Raw genomic sequence first — 26596 nt, forward strand, 5'->3', positions numbered from 1 at the left:
GGGGAAGGAAGCTTGTAAATTGAAGTTTCCTATTTGCTCAGGCTGCGTGCCCACCTGTCCTCCATGCAGTCTCATATGTTATTCTGACAGTGCTGATAATTGGCTTCATGGAGCAACAGCAGATGGTAAAAAATATGGTGGCTGTGTATCTCGGCGATGGACTTTTGTGTCTCCACCATTGCCTGGTGCTGCTCATCTGGGACTTGTTGAGCTTTCTACAGAACTCTGTACAGATGCATTGTGTTCTGCAAGGTCTCAAGCCTTGAGCGGACCTTTGTTGTGAATTTAAACGCAGTATATGAATCTCTGGAGCGTATGAGGGAAAACTTTGCCTACTCTCACTGTGTCCTATCTCCAGATATGGAGGCCATTTGTAGCCACTGGGTCTTTTCTTCATTTTCTTGGACAAGAGAAACATGTTAGAGTGTCAGTGAAGAGAATCCAGAAGAAACGTGCTGAAGCAGAAAAAAGAGATGCAGATACAGATAGTAACAGGTGGGCGGCATAAAGGGCAAAGGATAATTGGATTGTGGTTTGATGAAGGACCTTTTTCTGTTGCGCCAACGGACATTTTCAGATCAGCACCAATAAAAAAGATAATAAAAAAAAAGTACCATCACTGTGCAAACAGGCACAGGTGCCACAGAAGTTTTCAGAACCTCCATCCTACATGTTGTGTTTAAAGAGTTAAAACACTGCGAGTTCCCAGTGAGCCGTCATGTGCGATTAGATCAGTTGAGCGGCTGATCGAGTGCCAGACGTTCCAGCAGGCCCGCGCTTGCTCTCCTGAGATCCCCCGGCACTCCGGTGTGATGGCACATTACTAGCAACAAATTGAACCGCTTCAAACGGAGCTGAACTTCATTTCTGTGGAGGTTTCAGGCTGAGTGGCTCTGGAGATTAGAAAAACAAAGTGAAATGGTGCGAGGAAAAGGTTCTGCAGAGCCGAGGTGATCATTCCTCGCACTGACTAAAAATAAAACTAAATATACTAGTTAAATACTAAACTAAATACTAACTAAATAACTGACCAAAGTAAAAACAATAAAGAAAATACAATATTCCCCAGACGTTGGGATGAGAATAAGCATCTAAAACATTCCTACCTGGCCACACACTCAAAAAGATAGCATATTATGTCCAAAATATTAATGTCCGTTTATAACTGGGAATTCAGGAACAGTTGCTTTTTTAATAGGCAGCCTATATTTTTCTCTGGATAATGTGAACTCATTCACTGACTGACAGATGGAGCATATTTCTCAGTAGTGCTGTTAACACTTAATAATCCAGATTAATGTGACGTTTGTGAGAACATCAGAGGCTGTTAAATGCATCCACATGCAAGATTAATTCCTAAACTAATGAAGATATCTGTGTCCATATCTGTGATGGAGCTGAAACTGGAAACAGGTCTATTTCTATACTTGTGTCTCAAAAAAGGGAAAAAACAGTCTATGTGAGCGTTTAATGTGTGTGTGTGTTTGTGTACATGTGTGGTGGCACACTGACAGACCTCATGTTGGTTTCACGCCTGACTTGGCAGAGCCATCGCCACGACTCTCACCGTCTGGACAGATGGCAAGGACTTACCCCACTAAGAAAGCCTGCAACACACACCATGTCAACACTAGAACTTCCTTGGTCCCCACTGACTTGTCTCTCAGTCCAACAATTACTCATGCTTAGCATCTTCTCCCACCAAGTGTCTCCATGTGCCGCCACCATGCTCTCATCCATCACCTGAACTCGACCAGTCAAAGCCCAGCGCTTGCTGCTTCTTCCCGGTCACTCTCTGTCACCGCGTCTGCTGCTACTTCACGCTAACAAGAGCCTCGTACCCACTGCAGCTTCGAAAATTGACTTATTCAACCACCGCAAGGCAATTTTCATTATAAAACACTTTTCCGTGACTAGTGACACATTAAATTGATCAAAGACACTGATTGAAATTCATCAGTGGAGTAACTCCCTTAATGTCGACCCTGAGCTGCGTTTGAGCTTGAAAAGCTAATGAGAGACAGAAGGTTTCTATTAGAATTACTATTACAGAAAGAAGAAACCTCTGAATTATTTACGCAGATATTTGTCCTCATGTAATTATTTAACAGCATCACAATCTGACAGTAGGTGATTCAACATATCAGGTTCTGTGTGTGTTTAAGAAGCTCAGAGCTTATTTGTGTGTGGGTGGACAATTATGCACAAATGTGAGTGTGCCTGCATACAATACATGTGACTGTGTGGGTGGGAAAAACAGCTTGTTGGATGTCGAAGGCCAAATTAAAAGTCACCTTAGTTGTGTATACAGATCACAACTACATCTTTTAGCTTTAACATTATGACACCAATCTCTCCCAAATCTGTCTTACAACAAAGCAGCCAAACACCTGACTGAGACGCACTCAGTCAGGTGTTTGGACAGATAAACAAGCAGCCCTGAAGCAGATGGTTTTGCCTCCAGAGTGCTCAACATCGACTCAGTCACGTCTTTCCTTTCCAGCACCTCTAACCTTCACACTGTGTTTTACATGCAGCTTATAAGAATTGTTTGTGCTTTCCCTTTTGCTCTCTGCAGGCTGTTAGTGCCTCATCCCCCAGAAGACACAATGCACTCATCAGTGTCTTTACTCCCTTCTTTCATATGATTTCATGATGGAGAAAAGTTATTAACCATCAATAGGTCATTTTTATCAGCGGAACCTGAACGTAATTTGACATGTTTAGAACTTAGAATCCATTCTGATTATGCATAATGTGAAGTATGAATGAATGAAGACTAGATGTAAGCACAGGTTTGCTGTACTATATATGAGAAACATATTTACAATGTTTTTAACCTCCACAATCATCATTTAAACAACAAAAAAGGAAATAGCTTAAAAATTGTGTACATCCATACTGCAGCATTAAGGTGCCAAATATTTGGGGACTCTTTCTTAAGGAATCTGGAACCTCTTCTGGCTGCTTGTAAAAGCTCCAGAGTTGTGGTGACCTTACTGATGTTTTGGTTTTATGTTCATTAGAATGTAGCTACATTTAAACTCAGTAGAAATTATGATATATTAATTGTTGGATGTAAAGGAAAAACCAAGAGAACCACCTACCAAAAAAAAACAATGTTATGCAGTCATGACATAGACAAGACAACATCAAAGGAAAACATTTAATTCAAATTTTAAAAAAGCTGATAATTCCAATAAAAAATGCAACTCCATCATTTAATGCAAGCACTTGACAGATGACAGCTCTTTTTTTTTTGAAGAATATTGAAAATAATGTCCCAAAAACAAAGATCACTCGCTCTCTCAGCTGTGATCTAGGCATCATCGGGTTTGTCTGCAGGTGGTCCACATGGCTGAAGCATCTTTTCCATCAGATTAAAACGGACGCGTGCCTTGCTCTCGTTCTCAGCGACGGAGAAGTAGTTGAGCAGGTCAAAGTGACCCATGTAGGAGCAGTAAGAGTCTCTGTGCTGGTTCACCAACCACTCCCATTTGCTGGTGTCGGCGTGTCCTGTGCCAATGTATTTAGATTGTAGATGCTCCAACTGACTGTGGATGTTGTATCTGTCGGTCATTGTCGCTGAGATGAGATGATAGTCCCGATGTTCTGGACTAAAAAGGTAAGAAATCCCATAAGTGTAAATTGATTCAATCAGAATTCATATAGTGACAGACTTTAGTAGCTTCAAAGACAAGAATTTGACTTTTTCTGCTTGACTTGTCTATTTCTTTCACGTAACCAGAAAAATAAAAGCAAAGATGCTTAGTGACCTCGAACCTTTAGCTGTAAGCAAGCTAATGTTCAATAGCCTGCTAACCGAGCTAACAATAACGTAATGTTAGCCTAGGAAAAGTCCAAACGAATTGTAACTTAAAAGCGTCTCTGCAAATTTTTATTACCATGTAGCTTTAAAGTGCAATATATACTTACGGGATCAAACGTAGATTTCAAGAGCGACGACAGAGGATAAACAAAGTAACGCGTTTTTCTCGTTCGTTGTAAAGCTACTCAATGGCGACTTCCGGTAGGGCCACACTATAAAACGATCCGGACAGAAACAAGACGAGCGTTTGTGTTCTGTCTTTTTAAATTAACACATATTTCACACGTAAACAAGAAAATGATAATCAGCTTTGAATTTACCTACTACATGCTTGAACGGAGTAGGAAGAAGTTAGACTAATCTAGTTCTACCCCATTACATCACATTTCAATTTTTGCATTACAGTCACATAGTTTGCTGTTGTAAAAGCATGCACAGCGATTCAGACTGTAATTTCTTAATAACTTTATAGTTAAAGTTTCTAATAAACTATAAACTGTTTAAAAAACTGTTTAAATATGCTATATAGCAAGACCTAATTTGATGTTTATTCTTTGAACTGTGTTGTGTTGTAAGTGGACAAGAGCTCAGTTTTTAGTCCAATAATTAGCTCATTTAAATACTAGATTAATAATTACTAATTCTACACATAGTTTTAACTAATCTAAGGCTATGACTTTTAAACTGTGTTTATGTGCATACCTATAGTTCTTGAACCACATTTTAGACATTCTGGGAGCCCAGGTTTATATGTTTTAGACCAATGATTAGTCTGCCATAAAAATCTTGGAAAAGCATTTGCTCAGAAGTTATGTGACCAACTGTGCAGGAGTAACCTTTATAAAGATTTCTACTCAGGACTTATTTTATGTCATGAACAGACATAACAATTGTGAAAATCCTATAGTGCTCTTGTCTTCTCTCTGTACACATCCTGTTAGACCTCTGGGCTGAATTTGAGTCATCATCCTTTGAACCAGGTTGCAGACATGCTGGAGCTGTCTGGGTGAGAAGCTGGGTAAACCCTGGAAAGGTCATCAGCACATTACAGTACAGGGCCACAGAACACTCCCAATTATGTAAGCTTTTCTTTTCAAAATATCTTAATGACAATAAACCAAAGACCTTGTGCACATTGCTGCAGCTCCTCTGGTACATAACATTAAAGAACATTAAAGAAAATCTACTGGAGGGATTTTTCATTGACAGCATTACAACCCCTATATGTTACAATGAATATATATGCACCTTGAACATAATTATAATATAACTGAATATAATGCACCTTGATGAGCCTCTCAAAAAGATGCGTAAGTGCACTGTGAATTATTACACTCTTATGTACTGTGCGTCCTGTGTTGTACATATGAATACACAATTAGTGTTAAGATCAGTGATTATTTTCCACACATCAGATTTCTGTGTGCAGCTGCTTCAGCTTCTGTAGAAGATGTTTTTCGCGTTTTGCCAGGAACAAGACAGTTTTAACTCACTTTGGCAGAGTTACACCTCCGGTTAAATAATAGTCACAGGGGCGTCATAATCAAACTTTGATAACCAATCTTGTAGTGAGCAGACCTTGAAACGGCAGCTCAAAGCCCCAGCAGAAGGATGGGGCAATGAAATCAGCTGGATGGATGGGAATATTACCTGGGTGGATGGCTGCGGCGCCCCAAAGTCCTGCTGAATAATAGCCTGCTGGAAAATGGAGTCAGCAATAGTTCCAGTGATTTAGGTCCATTTGCAACCAGCAGGCGTCAGAGGTAGATAGAGGGGGGAAGTTAAAACAAAGTACACCATGTTGGGTTGTTGTTGATGGTCAAACGGAGGCAGTTCACTGGTCAGATGACAAACAGCAACTGCTTTTTAGAGGACACCGTAATGAGGTGGATGTCAGCTTCAGAGGACTCACTGGCGTTTTCTGTATATTAGTTTAACCAATTGCCTGGTTTGTTCCTGCATAAAGCGTGACTAATTTCTTGGGAGAATCTAGAAGTTCATTTTCCTGCAGCACCTGAGATTCTCTGCAGCGCACACATCTCATCCTCCGGGTGAGCTGTGTGCAGCCCAATGTAATGTTCCTCTCTGCCACATGATAAGATGAGCCCGGCTATTTATCCGAGTGTGAAACCGCCTGAGCAAACGCACTGTACAGCTCTACGGCGACGCCGAGCTGCTGCTGGCACCGCTTTGAACCGATTTGCACCGCTCTGAACACTTTGATTTTAGGTTCAGTTGTTTGGTTTTATAAATTCTTTGCTTCTCTTTGTTGATCAGATCACAGAAAGCCTAACAGGGGGTGAGCAGAGGTCTGTTTCCTTGAAGTACTCGCAGCACAGCAGCATTGCACAGTATTGAGGCAGATAACTGTGTAATCCACAGAGACCGTCTCAAATTAAGAAGGATCACATTTCCTGAGTACACATACAGAGCGGAATCTCATTATTTAGGCCACGACCGTTGCAGATGTTTTGATAGTGGCAATACAATGCTGAAATTATGAATCCAGATGTAGAAATATCAGATATCAGATCATAAATGCAGACGGCACTGAATGCTGGCGGTGCTCAACAGACCTAAGAACCCACATTGTACTGGGTGTTACATAATGTTCTACAACAAGGGAAAGAAATAAATCACATTCCTGTGAGTTTCTTTACATGGAAATGTTTACCTCTGCTCTGACGTCTTATGTGGAAGATGAGACAAAGATTTGGCCTCCGCCACTGACCTCCGGTTTTGTTGCTCACGTCTGGGTTGACTGAGTGCCTTTTCATGCAGATGCAGCAGAGGCTGAGCGCTATCTCTGCAGGGAGAGGCAACATTCAAAGCCACTGGATGATGATTGCAATGACAGGACAATCACGCTGCCAGCTCCAATAAGGTAATGCTTGGCTCCCTGACAGCTCCATACATGACAGGCCACACACACACACACACACACACACACGAACACACACGGTACATGCAGCAAAAACACACACAAGCACATCTAAGACCATTAAACCTTCATTTGGATTTCTCCCCCGCGAACACCAACGATCACACGTCATCTTGTGATTTCTCCTGACTCGATCGATGCTATAATTTTCACCGGCCAAGCTTTCAAGAGAGCAATGGAGAGCAATGGAGAGCCTACATCAGCTCATTTCCCTCAGTCAAGGCTTGAGTTCACTGAGACGCCCTCTTTCACTTCCTCTGGACACTTGGTAATAGCAGCACCATATGTCAAGTGACTGGCCACTCGCTGAGTGAGGGGGCAGAGAGGCCTGAGAACAAAGCACACCTGCCCCGGCCGAAAGCTGAATCATGACCCAACAGCATGAGGCACAAAATGTAATAATAGGCATTAAAAAATCGGAACATTAGGAACATTATATGATATCAACTGAGATATATATAATCATTGCGATTTCATAACATGCATGCAAGTCCGCTACACCTGTACAGTGGCTAATCAACCTTTTGGCAGGGAACATAATGACACACACACACACACACACACACACACACACACACACACACACACACACACACACACACACACACACACACACTGACTCAGCAACATGTCAGCCTTATAATATCTTTGCAGCGATCGGTAGTTGTAAATCATATTTTTAGTGGGAATCGGGTGACACATGGGAAAAGGCTCCGAGTGCTGAATGCAGCATTTGAGTTGTTTCTACTCCAGCGATATACTTCAGACCATCAGTCCTCATACGGTAATAATTTCTGTTTAATGCCTGCAGTGTGAGCTCCTCACCTCTGCACAGGCAGGAAGTTCTAGTCTGAAGAATAAACAAAGCACAATGAAGAAACGGTACAGTTCAGGGTCACGCTTTATTCCACAGACAGCACACCAATTAACAGTAAAATGATATTATTTGTGTTACAGTATCATTCGAGTAAAAATATTTGCCTGTACATTAGATTACAAGTTTCACAATCGCAGAGTCAGAAGTAAAGTGAACAAAGCTAATTACAAAGAGCACAGACCAAGGACAGCGTCGTACTTTTAGCTTGAATGAAGCTTCTGTGCGGCTCAAGTGGCGCCTTCTGCAAAAGCTTAATTATAAATATTGTATTAATGTCAAATGTCACCTGTGTTAAGTTAATTTAATTCCGACTCACAATGAATTAAAGTAGCTGCTTTCGTAGGAAAGTCAGAATGTCCTCCAAACACAGCGTCTATATTTACAGCATTTCCTCATGCAACATGCAGTGTTCCAAGTCATTACTTAAAAGAAATAGCTTCGTTGTTTTTCAGGGTATTTTGTGAACTTCTGAAGGCCACATGACGTCAAAATACCAAAAACAAAACAGAACAAAGCAAAAATGAAGCTAAAAACCTACAAGAAATAAAATGAGTTAAGGGAAATATGAGATCACATAAGTTGACGTGCAGTTGATTAAGACACATATACAAAAAAAATTTGTCAATGAAACAGAACACATGATACGTGATTCTGCTATCCTTCATATAAGAGAATGTGATTTTCTGAGAGCGAATCCTTTATTTCTTAACGGTTTTTCTGTCTTTACAGCTGTTCTATGCCTGAACACAGGAAAGGGTAACATAACAGTCTAATGTAGATTCTTTTAAACAGCACTGCTTCATTACACACAAGTAACTCAAAGAAAGAAATATAAACTATATAGACTGTATATATATTTACAATTTTCAGTATCACAGGCATCATGTTAATTTTATATACACCTTCTTTATGCACTGCTGTAGTTCACCATCTCATCATCGCACAGTTTAATGGCAAATTCATCAATTCATGTAAAAAAGAGCGACTGGCGATTTACAGTATTTTACACAGACGTTAATACAATCAGGTTCATCGTTGTCAAGCTTTAGTAAAAATACTGATACACAAAATATTGAGTAAAGCTTTTGTAAAGGCAAATGGCAGTAACACATAAAACACAGCACAACACGTAAGCTCAAGCAAGTCGAAAGATTACAGCGGCTGTACGGTCCCGCCCGGCCCACCTGTTAAACACTTAACGAGACGAGGGATTAACCTGCGTACACCCGCTGGAGTTAATCATAAACGTGCTCGCTTTGCACACATCCTCTTCGTCTTCGCTGGTTCGTAGGATGCACAGTTCACGCGGATCCGGCTGGTTTCCCCTCAGTACACTCGAAACATGCCAAGTTCAGCATGACGAAGCAGGGAAAGCACAACCACAGGCCAGGTCCAGTAAACCAGCAGCGGGGGAGTGGGGGGGGGGGGGGGGGGGGGGGGGGGGGGCTGGTGAATGAAAACAGGAAGGATGTAATGGAAGAGAGCACAGATGTGAGTGGACACAGTCGCCGGCTCGGTGCCGTGATCAGTCAGGGGAGAACAGTCCTAATGGACCGGGAGCACGGCCTGATGGAGTGAACCGGTACTGAGTCAGCGCAGAGGCAGTGACGGTGGCTGCGATGAACAACTGTCCAGTTATTCTCTTTTTCAATGTCCGAAAGAGGATTTTACAGCAGGCATCATTGGACCACGGGTCACTGGACGTCTTAGATCTACAGCTTACATCCATGTATCCTCAGATTCGGTCATGGGATTCTATCTTCTACCCATTCACCTCATACCGTTATTATATTTAGCTGCTCAGTCATTTCCTGCCAGATTCAGGGCAAAGAATTCATTTGATGTCGGTCAGAGAATATATACAAAATATAAATGTACTCTAATGACTTAATTCACCAACAATACATGTTTTCTTCAAACTCGAAAAAAAGAGCGTGTGCATTTGTTAACACAGGTTAAGAGTTTAGTGTGAGTGTTCATTTAATCCTTTACGTTAAACTGAAAGAAACATTTAAAAAAAAATTATAATATAATTATAATTATAATTATAATATATATCGGTGTGTGTGTTAGAAGATGCTTGTCCTTTATGTTATGTCATGAGACGTTATGTCATTGTAATAAACAAGGATGGTGAGTGCTAATTAAATGCCTTACGCAGTCATTGAGCTACTTGATTGTGTCCTGGCTTGTTTGTGTGTGAGGTCAGAGCCCTGTCGTGACCTGTGTAACCTCTGAGTTGAGATCGTCGTTGGCAACGCCGCCGCAACAACGAGAGTCAACCGACGACCTCTCCAAGGCTAGTCATACCTGCAGACAGAGCAGACACGCGTATGTGTGGTCAGGTGGACCTTTCACAGACATTTGCTTGGCTTTGGTTGGCAGTTACGCGGCGCAGACACGCTACCTGCTGATTGGACCTTTCTCCTGTGTTTGCACTGATGTGCTCGCGCTGCTGCAGCTTGCGGCCCGTGGCGCCGGTCCGGGACGAGTTCTGCATCTCCAGCACCGACGGGCTCGGGGTGCAGAACTCGCGGAAGCAGCGCTTGAAGTTCTCATCCAGGTAGCCGTACAGAACCGGGTTCAGACTGCTGCAGGGGGGGGAAGCGGGTCAAAGCTGGGAAACCCGCACGGAACCGCGAACGGGCTGTCGCACGGATCGGGTGCGTACCTGTTGGTGTAGCCCAGGGCGATGCAGAAGTGCCAGGTGATGGTCTGCAGGGTGGAGTTGGGGATGTTGATCAGAGCGGTGATGATGACGAAGATGTGGATGGGAGTCCAGCAGATGATGAAGACAGCGACCACCACCAGGACCATGCGCGTGATGCGGCGCAGGTTCCGGTCCTTTTCCTGAGGGCGGGGGGGGGGCTTGTTAGAATAAATGCTCAGCAGTCTCATTGGCTCATTTGTTTTTAACACTGGCTATAAAGAAACATTGTGGTCTTTGACTTTGTGTTGCAGTTAAATAAAGCAGACTCAACCTCCGGCGGAAGCACATTTCCCCCTAATTGCATGTTTGGTGTCTGCTCCGCCGCTGAAGGTTAACACCAATTAACGAGGAGCGTCAGATGCCCGCTAACCCCCGCTAACCCCCGCTAACACACTAGCGTACGGCGCGTGTCCTGACCTGGGAGCCCGACAGCATGCGCACGCTCTTGAGCCGCAGGATCATGAGGCCGTAGCAGACGGTGATGATGAGGACGGGCATTATGAACGCGAAGATGAACACGCAGATCTTCAGCAGGGTGTCCCAGTACCAGGAGGGGTGGGGGAAGATCAGCTTGCAGTCGACGATGTGGCAGGCTGTGAAAGGGGAGATACAGTATGAGACGGGGGAGGCTTCAAAACAGTCGCAGCCTCAGTAAATGTCTCACTATTCTCTTTCCTCCAAACAAAGGACCACACAGTCAGGAAGGACCGTCTTTGCCAGTAGCTTCCTCTATGCAGACAGTGGGAAATGCAGCATTAAAAGGTGCCAGGGCCGCCTCCCTTCATAGACCCTGCTGGAATACCTAATTGCTGTTCAGAGCTGGGAAGCAGCGAACGAAGTGCAAGCCTTCGTCCTGTTTTGTGGTCGTGTTGAGGCCGTTGTTGAACTAATTACCCACAGAGGACTGAAAAGGAAATGAGCACTTTGCACAAACCTCCTTCAGCTTCATTACGTTTGTTTGCTGCTGGAAGGTTTGATGCTGCCTCCTCTGTTTAATTCATGAGGCGCTGGATGAAACCAGCCCAAAACGCCAGGGTCTCGTTATGAGGAGGGAACAGATGCTGTGGGCGGCTGCGGGCGCTTACGTATGGCGGCGGTGGAGGCCAGGAACATGACGGGCAGCCCGATGGCCGACGACAGGATCCAGTTGCACACGTTGACGATCTTGGCGTTGCGCGGCGTGCGGAAGTCCAGCGCCTTGACCGGGTGGCACACGGCGATGTAGCGGTCGATGCTCATGGTGGTGAGGGTGAAGATGGACGTGAACATGTTGTAGTAGTCGATGGACATCACCATCTTGCACAGCATGTCGCCGAAGGGCCACGTCCCCATCAGGTAGTTGACGCTCTGGAACGGCAGCGTGCTGGTGACCAGCGCGTCGGCCAGCGCCAGGTTGAAGATGTAGATGTTGGTGGCGGTCTTCATTTTAGTGTATCTGCACAGACAGCACAGCCGTTAGCACTTCTGTTCAACAGGCTTGTTTTAAAGGCGAATGTTTGATTCAGGTGTGTGATTCCGGCCTCTCATCCCAGTGCCTTGACATTTATCAGCTGATCTACTGAACTAACAACAAACACAAGCCTTTATATGTGTGGGTTTCCTGAACCAACCAAACTAAATAGAATAAACTGTAGCTGTCGGGCTCTGGAGGTGCTGCCGGCTAATAGCATGAGTCATCTAGTACAACTCTCTGCCAGAAAGCAAACAGGCAAAACTGTCCAACTCATTTTTAAAAGCACAGCAGAGGTCGGTGCTGATTTGATCCGGATCCTCGACGTGACGATGGATCCTCGGCCCCGATGACCTTTCCTTGATTAAGCCCCACCCGTCCCCCTCCCACAGAACCCCCGCTGGTTTACCTCTGCCTCGTATCACCTGCCTCCACTCGGGTCTTAAATCCTCCTAACAAGTCGCGTGGCACTTGGTTGGATTCTGATTACCTTGATTAACGCTGACAGAGAGCGTGCTCGTTAGCGGCAGCTTTATTAGAAGAGGGACCGTCGCAACGCTTTGTCGCACAGAGCCGGGGATCATTCCAGCGTCCCATTATTACCTGAGTCAGCTGGTGTTTCCCCTGTGTGCCCGCCTCCACGTGCAGGAACCGCTGAAGGAGCCTTTAGCGTTAGCACATTCATCATCTGTTTGCTTAGTACTGTTTGCACCCGCTTCACCTTAAACCTAATTGTCTAATTGCCTGTGTTTTATTGCAGGTTGTGCTCTTTAACGCGCGTTTGGATGTTTGACCGCTCGATTCACTGTTTGCGACAGACTCTCCGGCGTTTCCATCACGAATGCTGCTTCGACTGCGCTTTTCACCATAAAACTTTAATAATGGTGCTGCCACACTTTAAAAGTTTGATGTTATAATTGCCATGATTTTTAAGAGATTACTTGTTCATAAGATGATATTTCCTGTATAATAGCTTCCCCCCAGCGGATATTTCATCAAATTCAACCCTGTGTGCAGCTTAAACTACTGCTGTGTAAAATTAATTGACAACAAAGAGGTAAGGTGAACAAGTCTATCTTATTCAATCCGGGGAAAAAGTCACTAAATAAAATATATTTCCAGCAATTATTCAGAGTGGCAGTGAAACCGTGGGAGAGCCGAGCAGGTCTTTGGTTGAAAACACTCAATAACAGAAGCTTCCTCCTCTTAACTGTGGGGCTGATGTTTTTCTTGGACTAGCGAGCAACGCAGGTCGTAGACAGATGTGTAATAATGCAGTCTGAAATCCTCCACATCCTTTGAAGTGAAACGATCTATTATTGAGTCTGCCATGAACCCAGAGCCCCGTCTGAGAGGCGGGCGGCGTGTCTTCCTGTCTTCAGTTCCTCCGCTTTGCTCTGCTTACATGAGTGAAAACGATTGAAAAGCTTCAGTATTAAAGTTTGGGCAGAATTCATTATAATAAAATAATTGGGGTTTGACCACAGACCCAAAGCAAACATCTATGTGCACCGTCTGTCCAAATACAATAAGCTCCTTGATCAGCCTAATTCATCGCTGAGACCTTCATGTCAGAACACAGGAACCCTTTTTAATTGGTCATTATTCTTATGATGTTGTTGAATAACAGCTTTGCAGTGGCGACACATTTAGACTTCAGAAGGGAAATTAGAGTAACCTTCCAAACGGTGATGAATATTAATGCAATGGGCTGCAAGTAGATTTTAATTTGCTGTTGATTTAGGACTCAGTAAAAAAAAAAAAGCTGATGATGACTAAAAGTTAAAAAGTGTCTCATTAAGAGAAGGTCGATGTCTGTCGCAGGCTTCATGCTACTTTAATCAAACAGGCTGCTGGGGTTTATTGTCTGCTAATCGGACCCGGCCATTAGGATGGGGCCCAAAGACAGCGGTCGGCCAATTAATCTGCTGCTGACATAACTCAACCTTGACCGGAGCAGTAAATACGACGGGGCTCCTCTGCATCCGTGCAGCTGGTCCTCGCGCTGCTGCAGGTGCCGTTTAGCGTAGCTGTGGCGGAGCAGGCGAGGCCCCAGAGTGAACGCTGGCTCAATTATGCCTGGCTGCCAAGAACACCCGCGCTTTATTTCCTTCTGGTTAATATAAAAAACCACACACACAAACAATAAAACCCTGTGACACATGGGCACACGTGGGGCGGGGGGGGGGGGGGGGGTGACGGTGCCCGGCCAGGAGCCATCCAAATGTGCCTGAATGTTAATTAGCTGATAACTGTCTGTTTTCACATACGAGGATGGTGCTTCACCATGGCAACAGCCGTGATCAGCAGACAAGTAGGCGGCTTCGTTATTGCATAACAACAACGTGTGTTTAAGTCTCCCTTCGTTTTCATTAACTGATGTCTAATGAGTCCAACTTCAAGCCACTGAATGTTATTACAAGTCAGTGGCCACAGACGCTGGAGGGAAGTATTGATGAAACAAAATGCATCTAAATCAGTGCAGCAGCATCATAAGTCATAAAAGCTATTAATCTATGAGATAAAGACAGCACGAAGGTTTGTCATATAAAATTGGTTTATAATTTATGACACTTTATAACTAACGACCCACTGGTTGTTGGTCAAGTAAACATTTTCTCTGTGTTTGTTGCCTGGTGTAGTGTTTCATGTGTCCATAATGTGGAACGCTAACGCGTATGAAGAGACTTGGCAGCAGCTCTGTGTATTTATTCTTTAAACAAGTCTGGGGTGGATCACTGTGTTTCAACAGCCGCTCCAGATGAAACCTACACGCTGGCGCTCGTACGTTGTGGCAGTTGCAAATTAAACATAATTTATCACGGTGGCCGGTTGTGTGTGCGCAGCCCTGCGTATGATGCATGAGCCGCTGCTGGTGCAGATAAACCCAGAGTCTCTGGATGCAGACGGCGCCGCCGGCTCCGACCAGGAACAGAGTCGGTGCAGACGGTGAGGGGGTGATGGATCAGAGACCCGGGGCCTTCATGCTGTACATGTGTAACAGTCAATGGCTCCATTATTATTAAAAAATACTAATTCCCCATGAGGTACAGTTGGTGATATGTGTCATTTCAAACATCAAAGGTGTAAAGAAAATGTGGCGGTGAAAAGAAGCAAATAATGATAAATGAACGACTTCCCTTTTCTATCTGCAGCGTATTTATGGCTTTATTCATGCTCCGCCTGTTTGCAAACCATATTTCCCTTGTGGTTGGAGCTGAATTGAAATGAGAAGTCTCTTGGAAATCGTTCCAGTAAATGGAAGTCATTAGATAGTTACTGCTGAGAGTAGGCGCTGGTAGACACATCCCAGTGTGGCCTTAAACGCTGTCATTGACTGACGCAAAGCACTCACGGTGACACTGATGGTTGTTAATGCGTCGCCATGACTCTTCACGTCACCAGACCGGCTCTGGCCGTGTTGACGTGGGCCGTGATCCTCCAACCACCAGGGTTTCACACCCGTTCCTCTAGAATTCCAGCCTTCAACATTACAAACCCCTAGAAAAACTCAATTATAATCTGACTGATTTTCCACTGCAGGTAGAAAAAAGAAAAGATGTCCTGTTGTTCTTCCTCTGTTGTTTAGACTCCGACGATCTCTCGGCTCCTGAGTCTCTGAGGGCACACGTGACTTTTCTGCTAAACCGCCCTGTTCAGCAAATAAAAGATAGATTTCCTGCGCGGGCTCCGTTGGCTGTCTCTCCTTGGGATCTTGTTTGCTTGTGTGCTCAGCTCATTCACACACACGTTATTGTTCTTGCTCCTTTTGAAGCCGGACCAGAAGCAGACGGCAATTAATTACCAACAAAAGTCCCACCTGAGCAGTGGAATTACTGACTCGACGGAATCGACTCTTTTCACACCCGGGAGTCATGTTCTGTTGAAAATGCTAATTGCGTCCCTGAGTTGTTTAGCTGAATAAAGAAACCGGTGGACGAAGTTAATAAATATTCTGTTTCCAGAGATGTGTATCAATCACGTAATCAAGTATTTGGGGAGAATAATGAGTTCCTATGGCAACAAGTGCAGAGACTAATTATCGTCAAATCGAAAATCCGACTTAAAATGTTAGTCAAATTCAAGCATGAAGACAACTGTCTGCACAGCTCACCATCATGTCCACTCAATGAAACCACCAGCTAATTATCATCTGGAGTGAAGAACATTGAACTCACTTCTTCCTGTTCCTGTTCCTGGTTCCTCCAACAGACACGTTACACTTTTCTTACAAAAACTGTCAGCACAAACTCTATCTGCATCACAAAAACCAGGACGAGGCGACTGATAACCTTTATCACACAGGGCTTCATTTCATCACATCAGCTCGTTCGGCCTCAGTGAACAAGCTTATTTCTTATTAAGAAGCAAAACACTGATAAGGAAAGTGGCAGCGGCTGCTTCAGTAAACAACGTTATTGTCTCGAGGCTCATTTTCGTCTGCCTTTACCTCAACACAGGAAGCAGATGAGCAAACAGAGGAGATCCACATGCGCTGATCTCTAATTCATTTGTGGATGAAGAACAGCGTCTTTATGAGTGCGCTGCCTCGGACTGAAGCCTGGACTTGACGGGACGCGTTCCCTCCGCTGACAGAACATCTGCTGACGTGTAAACAGACGCGCGGGTGATGGATTTGTGACGGGGGGGGGGGTCACAAATCACAACGTCAGACATACAAACGCGTCCGGGAGCGTTAGGCAGAGACGGATGCTGCTTCGTCTGAGGCAGATCAGCTGATTGAGAGAGAGAGAGAGAGAGAGAGAGATCCATGCGGCGCGTTCAGTGGTGGAAACAACAGAAAACAATAATCAACAGGGAGGTGACATTTGCGCTGACGCCGATGCGAGGGGGTCGATGGCCGCAGTCAGAAACACGGGCTCCTAAAAGAAACCAGAACTTTGTCCAACACGGGCCCTCAATCTAAACGCGCAGCAGCAGGTTTCACCCGGCCCTGTAGTGAAATAAAGTGGAACTGAATCACGACTCGTATGATGATTGAGCGTGAATGGTTTTCTGTCCCTGTACATCAGCCTGTGGTTCACATCCACAGCCAAGATGAAGAGCTGCTGATGGATGGATGGAAAATGAGCTATATCAATAATACAGTATAATGATATATGATCAACTTCAGAGGTGAATTAACAGGGAGCTGGGTTTAACTGGGTTTTACAGGTCACGTCCTGCACGCGGCCTGGTCTGATCTGACAACCACAGTCCACTTCACTGCGATTCACCACTTAATGGTTTTCCATCTCTGGAAATTTGCCCAAAAATACGAGGTAATGGGCGAGTTTATCAGCGCGTTGCTTAGAAACGCCGGCGTTAATGCGCCAAGGACCTTCTGCAAACGGCCACACTCCACTGAACTCGCAGACTTAACGAGGTGCGGCCGTAAACTCTCGTTCCCGTCTCCAACGCGCCTTCGCCGCTCGGCAGCTGTCAGACTCCGGCGTCGCTTCGGGCCAAACGTTGATCTTTTTATTGTCTCGTGCCGTAACGACAACAACAGACCATTGTGTTGAAGTGTTTGAGTCATTTTCTGAATCACTTTTTACGTGCGTGCAGCATGAGGGGCGGCTGCAGGGGTGCGGGGGGGGGTCTGGTTGAAAGGCCGGCGTTGACGAGGAGAGACATGTTTAACAGTAACTGTCGCGGAGCAGAATCCGGCTAATTGAGGGAGTCACTCTGTAATTGACAGACTGACAAAGGAGATGAGCGCTGCCGTCAGTCGCCTGCTCCCTCTTTGCTTCGCCGTGATTGGCTCATCCTTTCTCCAGTCGCCCCAGTGTGAACAGTAACTACCATGACATTTCAGGGAACATTAGATTGCCTTTTGTCCCCGAGGCCTCGGCCCGAGCACGCTCTGTTTCTGAAAGAACATCGTGTGTTTCTCCCATTGTTCGCTCGTCCTTTTGTGGGGTTCCACAGGGCTTCTGTGGGGTTCCACAGGCCTTTTGTGGGGTTCCACAGGGCTTCTGTGGGGTTCCACAGGCCTTTTGTGGGGTTCCACAGGGCTTCTGTGGGGTTCCACAGGCCTTTTGTGGGGTTCCACAGGCCTTTTGTGGGGTTCCACAGCCTCCAACAGCGGACGCAGGAAGCATGAGCGTCCAGCGTCACGGCGGCGCTGAGTCACGCCACTGGTTGTGATGAGGGCCTGATGGTTTTACTGCCGCAGGGGGCAGAGGTCAGGGCTCAACACCTTCCCTTCACCTGGACACGGCTGCTTTATTGCTACTCCAAAGCACACAATCGAAGTGCAGCGAGAGGCGCGCCGTAATTATGCAGCCGCCCACTTATCGTTAGTTAACAGCCGTTGAGGACGTATAGCACACAGCCGCTGTGCAGCTGTTACAAAACACACGACAGGACATTGGGCTGCAAATATTTACAGGCAGTGAAGAGGTAGAAGGATGGGAGGGAGCGCCGGTCCAAAGCCGGCGGCACCACCGGCGGCACCACCGGGATTCGGCCCGAAAAACTGGCAAAGTTAAATGTGAAGTATCAAGAATCAGATCTAAAATGAGCTTTTATCTCTGTAAAACACTTTGAGCAGCGATTAATAACTTGAAGAACGCGATGCTTTAATCTTTCAGATGATGTCTTCTTTCTGAACCACCTGTAATCAGAACGACTGGGGGACATGGTTTCACCGGAGGCTTCGAGCCGTCTGGACTGTGGCCGTGTTGCCTTCACTGGCAGATTGTGAGCAAACATCAAAAAGCAGCAGGCCGGTCGCCAGAGACCCCAGTGTTTGTGAAGTCGGGCAGAGGCAGCGCTGAGAAATCCACGAGGGGGGGTCACCGTGGAGCAGACTGTGTCGGTTCCCACCATAACATCATTCTTCATGCGAGTCGGTTCACAGTGTTACATAAACACGCGACACGTGTTTGGACGGAGCCGATCACCGCAGCTCAGAGACTCAACGACCTCTTGAACCCAAGCGCACACCTTTACGCGTCCAATCAGGTGAACGGGCGATGATGGGGGGGGGGGGGGGGGGGGGGGGGGGGGGGGTCGCTGTAGTGGATGGAGCAATTTTGCCCTCATCGCCCTCAAAATGTCTCCCACTGTCTCCATGGTAACAGAAAGCACTCTGCACTGGCTGGCGTATTCCTGGTGGAGCCCGGCGGCTCCTGCTGCGCCGCGCTCGACTTTCCGCTCGCGCGGGACAAGAGAAGGAGACGGACAGATAACGAGCGAGAGGGACGTATTTTACGGCCGGAGGGTGATCATTACTCATACGGCGCGCCGAAAACATCCTTCATCCACTGTCTCTATTTAATCTGGTGAAATTGCAGCCGGGCTGTAAAGTGGGCACGGCGAGTTCAAGACTACCTTTCAATTTAGAAGTAAATATCTCCTTTGCGCTATTACCTAAATGGCTCCGTCCGCAGCAGAGACAGAGACAGAGACGGGCTGAGATGCAGAGACGCTGATGGATGCTCCTGACAGGAAACGAAATTAGTCAGCCGCAAAAAGTTGCAGGAGCCTGTGGAACTTTTCAGGACCCGCGTCCGGCTGAAAAATCATGAACCACGTGACGCTTCACCGGCAGCATCTGCTCTGACTCGCTAATACATAAAACCGGTGCTAACGTAGCTTTTACACCGGCCTCCGCTCCCCCCCCCCCCGTTCGCTCCCTCATTCGGTTGCTATGGAAGTGCCGAGGGGCCAAGATGTCAGCAGTAATTTGATGTGAAAAAAAAAAAAACATCATGCAGCACGGAGGCAGCGAACCTCCTGCAAAGACGGAGCTCTCTCCAGGAAAACAGAACTATTTAGGGAAGCACTCAGACTGGAGGGGATGATGCGTGCAGCATCTGGCCCGCATGCGGGAGAGCGGAGCGGGTTATAGTCGTAAAACATTCATTATGTGCTATTGTAGCATCAAAATACACTAAATCAAAGTAGGGACGTGTCTCCTGTGTTTATGGTGATGCTGATTCCTTTAAAAGCCCCCGTTTGATGAGTCCACACTTTATCTTTACCCCCACTCGCTCCCGGCCCCTTCGTTCTCGTCTTTCCCGAGTCTCTGTCCGCATCCTCTCAGCCTCATCCCGCCTCGCGTTCCCAACAGCTGGGGAGCGCTCCGCTGGCGTGAATGTCAGATTTTCACGTGTAATTAAAGGCCTCTGGTGACATCCAGCTTCTGGCAGCGGCGCCCACCTCAGGGGGCTCATATCACCAGCTCGATGGGCGACAGTAGCTTTAATGTAATTAGGGTTCAACACAGGATTGGATTCCTGTTCTCACTGATTCCATCACTGACTGAATGCTGGTTCTCAGCTGAGGAATACTTATAGGATAATATAGCGATAACGCAATAGTGCAGAGGCCTTTTCCCATTGTTTTGACTCAAATCCAAACTCTTAACTAATGAGACGTTAACTTTTTCGCTTTTCGGATGTAAAAGCGCAACTGGGAAGCAGTTGAGAAGCAGTAGCTTTTGTCTTTGCCGTGACAACTTCAGGCTCGTTAGTCCGAGGATAAATGCAGCGACGCTGAGTCTGGGTCCGGGCGACTTTCCAGCCCGTCCGCGTTGCTGGTTCTGACAGGATCCCTCGGAGGATTCCAGTTTACACGTGATTCTGAAGGAGCCGCTGAAAACAGCTTCCAGCTTCACGCAGAAGTTTTAACGTCTGAATGCAGCATCTGCTCACGTCGGTGGAGGACAGAGCGCGCGCGCGCGCGTGGCCAACATGAAACGATCCCTCTGTGGTTTTTCAACGTTGGCTCGTGCGCTTTTAGGCAGCGCTCCTTCTGCCCTCGCTCTTTGCGCTCCGGGGCGACTTGCGCCGAGTTTGGAGACGTTTTACGCACGAGGAACGCGCCGCATTCACACGCATTGACCCGACTTGGCCTCGTAAACAGGAGCACGCGCGCACGCACGCGCACACGCGCGCACACCCTCCGCGTGTCCCGTGCGGTTAATACAGCAACAGGTTACGAGTCAGTGAAGCTCCGTGTGTGTGTTCGGTGGATTTTACCGGTTCGATCCCGTGCATCACAGCTGCGTGTGTCTCACCTGACGATGATGTACATGACCAGCACGTTCCCAATCAGCCCCACCACGCACACTATGGAGTAGAGAGCGGTGATGATGATCGCTATGATGACCGGGTTGGCGTCGTCCACCTCGCACGGCGCCTCCGCGAAGCTCGTGCCGTTGCCGGCTTCGGTGAAGTTCAGGCACGCGCCGCCGGTGTGGTTTCGGTAATCCGCGTCCGAGCCGTTGGCCGAGCCCTCCATGGTTGCTCGCTCGGCTCGTGGGTGCGGGTGCCTTCGCCTCTGCTCGCGTGCCTGCTGGCGGAGCGCTGCCGGTCCCGTGACGCCCCGCTGGGTGCCTGCCTGGCCGTCGTCGGCTCGGAGGAGCGCCGCGTGGGAGCTGCGCGCGGGTCGGACGTGAAATCCCGACCGTGTTGAAGAATGTGCGCGGTGCGGAGCGGTGCGGTGCGGAGCGGAGCGGTGCGGTGCGGAGCGGAGCGGCGTGGGTTAACGCGCGGCGCGGCGAGCCTTCACGGGACAGAGACGACAGCGTGAAAATGAATTAGTTCACTCCCTTTCTCCTTCCCTCCCTAGGCTCCTTGCGCGCTTCTTTCCTTCCTCCCCCCTTCCTCATCTTTCCATTTACGCTCTCCCTGTTCGCTCCTTCCTTATTTCCTCTCCTTTCTTCCTTCTTTCGTTTGCTTCCTTGTGTTTTTTTCTCGTATTTGTTTACCTCATTTCACCCTGTCCACTTTCCATTTTCCACTCTTTCTTTACATCAGCCATTCTTCTCTTCTTTAAGCTCACCTTTGTTTATACTATACTACATTATATTATCTCTTTTCATTTTTCATTCTTCCCTCTATGTTTTATTTACCTTGTCCTTTCTCTCTTTCTCCCTTTGTCCCTTTAACATTGATTCTGATGTACACAGTTGCCGTCACTGAGCCATATATTCATTGATGCGATAAACAAAGCGGAGTGAATGTAAAAACAATAAGACACACACTGAGTGAGATCTGAGGACAGTGATGGTGAGAAGGGGTCCAGGGATTAGCTGTCACATCGCTTTGATTAGTCTCCTCACCCACGAATTCTCATCTCTCTGCTGTATTTAAATGAGCGAAGCCGAGTGAGCGACTGCAGCTGAGCGTAATCCAATAAGAATTGATTTTAATCAAGGGAATGTTCCTGCTTGTCTTATTACAGTTTCAGAGAGGCGCCAAATTGGCAAAGATGGTTTGCTGAACGTGCCCGAGGCCCGTTTGGGGCAAAACTGGGACAAGTTCTCAAAGTCACGATTGTGTATTTGGGTTTTATGGTCACTTAAATCCAAGCTATGCACAGTGGTCGCTTAATTCAGCTTCAGCTTCAGCTTCGTAGCGCATCCTTGGACGCTGCACAGATGGTTCTTTTCAAAATACGGCTCACGCTGAAGACTTTCTGACAAGGCTGTGAAGGGATCAAACAAGCTTGAGGATATATTTTCTATTGTAAGACTGTGATTTTTTTATCCTTTTGTGTCTTATGGAGTCATTTCAGGAACGTTCAGGGCTGTAGAGACTTTTGAGGAGATGTGAGGTCATGTCTTCAGTAATGGTTTGGGGATTTGGGGGTTTAACAATCTGAGAGTTTAGATTGTGTGATAAAAACTTACAGCTTTCAGGCAAAATTCCATTATTTATTTTAGCTGGGACCTGTTCTTTTTATTCTAAGACGAACTCTAATGTGGACCCTGTACCCCTTGTATTTTAATATGTGCTGCGATGCGAGGGGGCGGCAGTCTGTGGAGAATGTGCTGTGAAAGAAATGTGCAGTGGGAGGAGTGATCGTAGCAGCTTGAACGGGAACAGTGCAAATGCATCTGTTTGCAGAGTTTGGGCTTTGTTGCACCCACGAACCACTTTTGAATCTCCTCTAGGATCTGATGAGAGCAGCTGCGGATGCTGGATGTGCTGGGAACCCAGCGTCCAGTCTTCGTTACAGCATCGTAACTCCTCTTAAGGGCTGCTTCCATACTGGTTCCTCCCCCGTTGAAGCATTTGGAGGCAGGGGCTCCGTCCTGTTGCCATGGTGAGCGCGGGCATTACATTTCACCGAGGCAGCACCTTCACACAGGCGCCACAGGTAGTTGTAAACGCAGCAATCGCAGCCTGTTGGATGCGTTTCCTCTGGAAACAGACCAGACTAGAGTTCGGGTGTTAGCAAGCAACTGATTTGTGAAAATACACTGATAATACAACAGTCTCATTGTATCTGGAGTGACCAATATTTTGCAGCCAGAACAAAGAGTGGAACTGAGGCACGTTTGTTCCAAGTGGCTTTGAAGCGTCACAGGTTCCGTTCAGGCAGAGTCAGATTTTCCTTTTGTCAGGAACAGGATGAAGCAGCAGGAACGGGCCAAACACAAAGACGGCACTAATGAATTCACATGCTGCAATTAGCAGCACTTGTCAGCGCTCTCTTTAGAGTCTGCCGACCGGCGGCGCCCGATATCGAAGGGTTGATGACGAGTCAGGAAATAAAGAAAGACAGAAAGCTGCAACAGAGCAAGGCTGGAAATCACAACCGTGTGACAAAGAGCACATCACACATTGATAACAACAAACAAACAACAGCTGACGTGTTCATTCGGCCTCTGGTGCGACGCTGCGGATGCCGCCGCGTTATATTAGCGCCATAACTCTGCCTCGCGTCGCGTTCAGACGCTAACAGAGACCTGATACTGATGCATGCGCGTGAAGAGAGCGCTGCCGCATCGTCGCATCGCTGATGAGGAAAACGTACGATCCGTCCGCTCCCGCAGCCCCAACGCATCAGGCAGCGTTCAAACACACGTCCCACTTAAATATGGACACATTAACGGTCTATGGACCACGCTGACACAAGTCACGTGCCTCATTGGCTTTAACACAGGTCTAGTCGGTGTTCCCATTGTCAGTTCCCATCAGTCAGCCCCAGGCTGTTTACAATGTAGGGTTTCAGGCCTTACATCCTATAGTGGATGATGCATCAGGTCAGTCTGGCAGCGGAGCTCCCCCGGCACAGGTCACATACTGGCCGTTTGCTCAAACACGTGCAGCGGCTCAGCAAAGAGCGCCTGGCTGCACCGTGCGTGCAATTAGCGAGATAAGACAGGAAATGCTAAGAGGAGGGAGCGCCGGGTGCTGCTAATAGACCATGAGCAAACTATTACATCGTGCGTCCAGACGCGCTGGCGAGAGCTCGGAGGCGGGAGAGGCCTCCGATCCAACGCCTGCGCGTGTTACACACGTCAAAAATACCACTTCAAACCCAACGAGCCGGCGTGTTCATGATCAGCCTGAGCTGCGTTCGTGGAGGTCGAGTTCCACCTCTGCGATGCTTCCAGCCAGTGTAAACACGCCGCAGACAGGTGCTCATTTGCTGCAGCCGCGCACACGTAATCTTTGTCTGTCTGTGAAGTAAATATTGTCGGACGCGTGCGGCTCGTCCTCCTCCGTGCGTCAGCGCCTCCGGGAGAATGAAGCAATTCACTACTTTCCCCTTCGGCCGAATCGATGCAGCTCCAGACTCGCTGCGACTCCACTCACTCTGCTCTTAGACTGAGCTGAGCTCATTTCACTCAATTAATAAAGCGCCGCCCGCTTTAGCGCCGTTTAATTCGGCTCCGTTCCGTTTCCGTTTGAGCTCCACACACTTGGTGGAGCTCACGTCTGTTCACTGGTGCTGCTTTTAACAACGGAGCCGCGATCAGGTCATTATCTGCTCCTGGAGCTCACACACGCCGTCATAGGGGCCCAAACAGGAACAGTGATTTAAGCCAAACTCTTCCTGGAGACTAATGAAGTCAAAGAATGTTTAATAAAGAAGCCACAACACAAATATTGTGAAAAAGCAAAGAGAGAAGACTGTGATTTAAAGGTGTTTGTAGAGAAACACTGCCGTCACCTGTGAGTTATGATTTTCCCTTTCAATAAACTGCAGACAGTGTCGCTGCTGCAGCTCTGTTTGACATATTGGGCCTGTGTTCCTGTTAAACGTGTTGACTTTCAGTCTGTGAAATTGCTGCTGCTGCCGCGAAGCCTCTCCAGAAAAACGTTGGCTTACTTTCATTTTTCTAAAGCCGAAAACTGAAATAATTCTGTCATTCCTCATTTCAGATCATTTATTGTCATGGAAATTGAAGACTCAAAGAAAGTGAAAGCTCAGTGTGGTGTAAACATAAACGAAACATAAAGAGATGACTATAAAAACCCAAAGAACATTCTGCAGCCTCATTATTTGTGCATGACTTTGTGGAGGAGGGTGAGAAAAAGCAGATCAGCTTTCTGCTGCACAGTGTTTCCTACCAGGAATCAGGAAACGGGCGCGAGGCCTGAGGACGGCTCCTTTGTGACCCTGCGCCAGTGGTCGTCTTTCCACGTGGACCCGAAAAACGTCATAAAATGTTCATTAAATGTGCGACTGCTCTGTTTTTGCTTTGTTGTTTTTTATGCGTAATGTTCTGCATCAGTCACAAATTCTCTGCTGACTGTCTGTACATTTTATTATGGACTCCTGGGAAATAAAGCACATTTTTATTCCCCAAGCGTCTTAAGGAATTTGTCAAAGTCTATTATACGCTGACATTGAAATGCGTTTGAGGAATGCGTCAAGGATTTTTCTATGTTTATAAAAAGGGTCCCAAAACACAAAGCATAATTATTTTTTATGCAAATGTGTTTGAAATAAAATATTGTATTTCTGTAAATACACTCAGACAGAGGTCTCACTTAGTAGCATCATGAAAAAAAACTCAGCTATCTGGCCAAAAAACAAAGAATTTCTCTTTCCAGGAGCATAATGGGTGAACTGGGAGTCATGGGCATTAACTACACTAACCGCTGGTCTCAGTGACAGCCTCATGTCAGCATCACCATGGTCTCCTCTCCTCCTGCAGCCGGCTGTGCCCTTCTGAACGTGGGAATGGGAGAGGCCGGCTGAACGTGGGAATGGGAGAGGCCGAGTTACAGGTGAGAGAGGAGCTCCGACGACTCGCCGTCGCTGAATGGACGTGGCTTCTGGTCTGATCGTTTGCTAGAACGCCGTTCCTCTGATCAAGGATGGGCAGGAAAACATCTGTTTGCCTGGACCAGTCGGGGGGCGGCGCCGCTCGGGGGCCCGTGTGTCCGGGTCCTCCTGCTCGCTCCGTGCCTGCCCGCGTGCTCACATGCTTACTCTGCTCCCCCTCATCGAACTCAGCAGCTCCAAATTGCCTGTAGGCGCGACCCGGCAGGCGCAAAGTTACCTGGAGATAGACTGGCAGATCCACTGGTTTTCTATTACAATGCTTTAATGCTGTGATTCCTTTAATGATGGCGCTCTCCTCCGTCGTCACCTCTAGTCATCGCCTATAATCTGACCCCCATCCCTCCACTCTCCACCGTCACCTTTCCATTTCGGAGCGACCTGCCATTGCTCACCACAGCGGACGTCTCCCACCACGTCACTGGTGGCGTCAGCCGTCCGCCCAGCGCTAAACCCAGTCAGAACTTTCGTCACGTCGGCCACTCACACCCCAACGCGTCACATGCGCTCTGCGCTTCAGCCACGCTTTTATGTTCACCCCATTGTTACCATCTGCAGCTTTTGTATCCTCTGCGTTTAGCATCTGTCATCTTTTAGTCCCACTTACGTCTTGACAGCATCTGTTTTGTCTTTGACTCCACACAAACCCTTTGTTCGTGCTTCCTGTGAGCCATCGGTCTTTACACTTTAACGCAGCCTAATTAATAACCTTTAGGCGTTAGTGTCCCTCCCTGACGTGAACCCGCTCTCCC

General features: G+C 47.0%; 2 protein-coding genes and 1 long non-coding RNA gene across 3 annotated transcripts; 1 reads left to right on the top strand and 2 right to left on the bottom strand.

The window, feature by feature from the left end:
- Positions 1–3152: 3152 nt before the first annotated feature.
- On the bottom strand, positions 3153–4088 carry sf3b5 (splicing factor 3b, subunit 5). The gene is made up of 2 exons (XM_029127841.3): positions 3937–4088; positions 3153–3617 (listed from the first exon to the last, which is right to left on the bottom strand). Exon 2 carries the CDS (start codon positions 3578–3580, stop codon positions 3320–3322), a length of 261 nt encoding a protein of 86 aa, XP_028983674.1. The 5' UTR covers positions 3581–3617; positions 3937–4088; the 3' UTR covers positions 3153–3319.
- Positions 4089–4749: 661 nt separating this feature from the next.
- LOC129603031 (uncharacterized) lies at positions 4750–25362 on the top strand. The gene is made up of 3 exons (XR_008692578.1): positions 4750–4908; positions 6611–6713; positions 24938–25362. It is a non-coding gene; the product is annotated as an uncharacterized LOC129603031 (long non-coding RNA).
- oprm1 (opioid receptor, mu 1) lies at positions 7654–21499 on the bottom strand. The gene is made up of 6 exons (XM_029126995.3): positions 20836–21499; positions 11443–11792; positions 10775–10950; positions 10319–10497; positions 10055–10238; positions 7654–9957 (listed from the first exon to the last, which is right to left on the bottom strand). Exons 1-6 carry the CDS (start codon positions 21057–21059, stop codon positions 9952–9954), a joined length of 1119 nt encoding a protein of 372 aa, XP_028982828.1. The 5' UTR covers positions 21060–21499; the 3' UTR covers positions 7654–9951.
- Positions 25363–26596: the final 1234 nt, after the last annotated feature.

This window comes from Betta splendens, chromosome 15, assembly GCF_900634795.4.
Source record: "Betta splendens chromosome 15, fBetSpl5.4, whole genome shotgun sequence".
Lineage (NCBI taxonomy): Eukaryota > Metazoa > Chordata > Actinopteri > Anabantiformes > Osphronemidae > Betta > Betta splendens.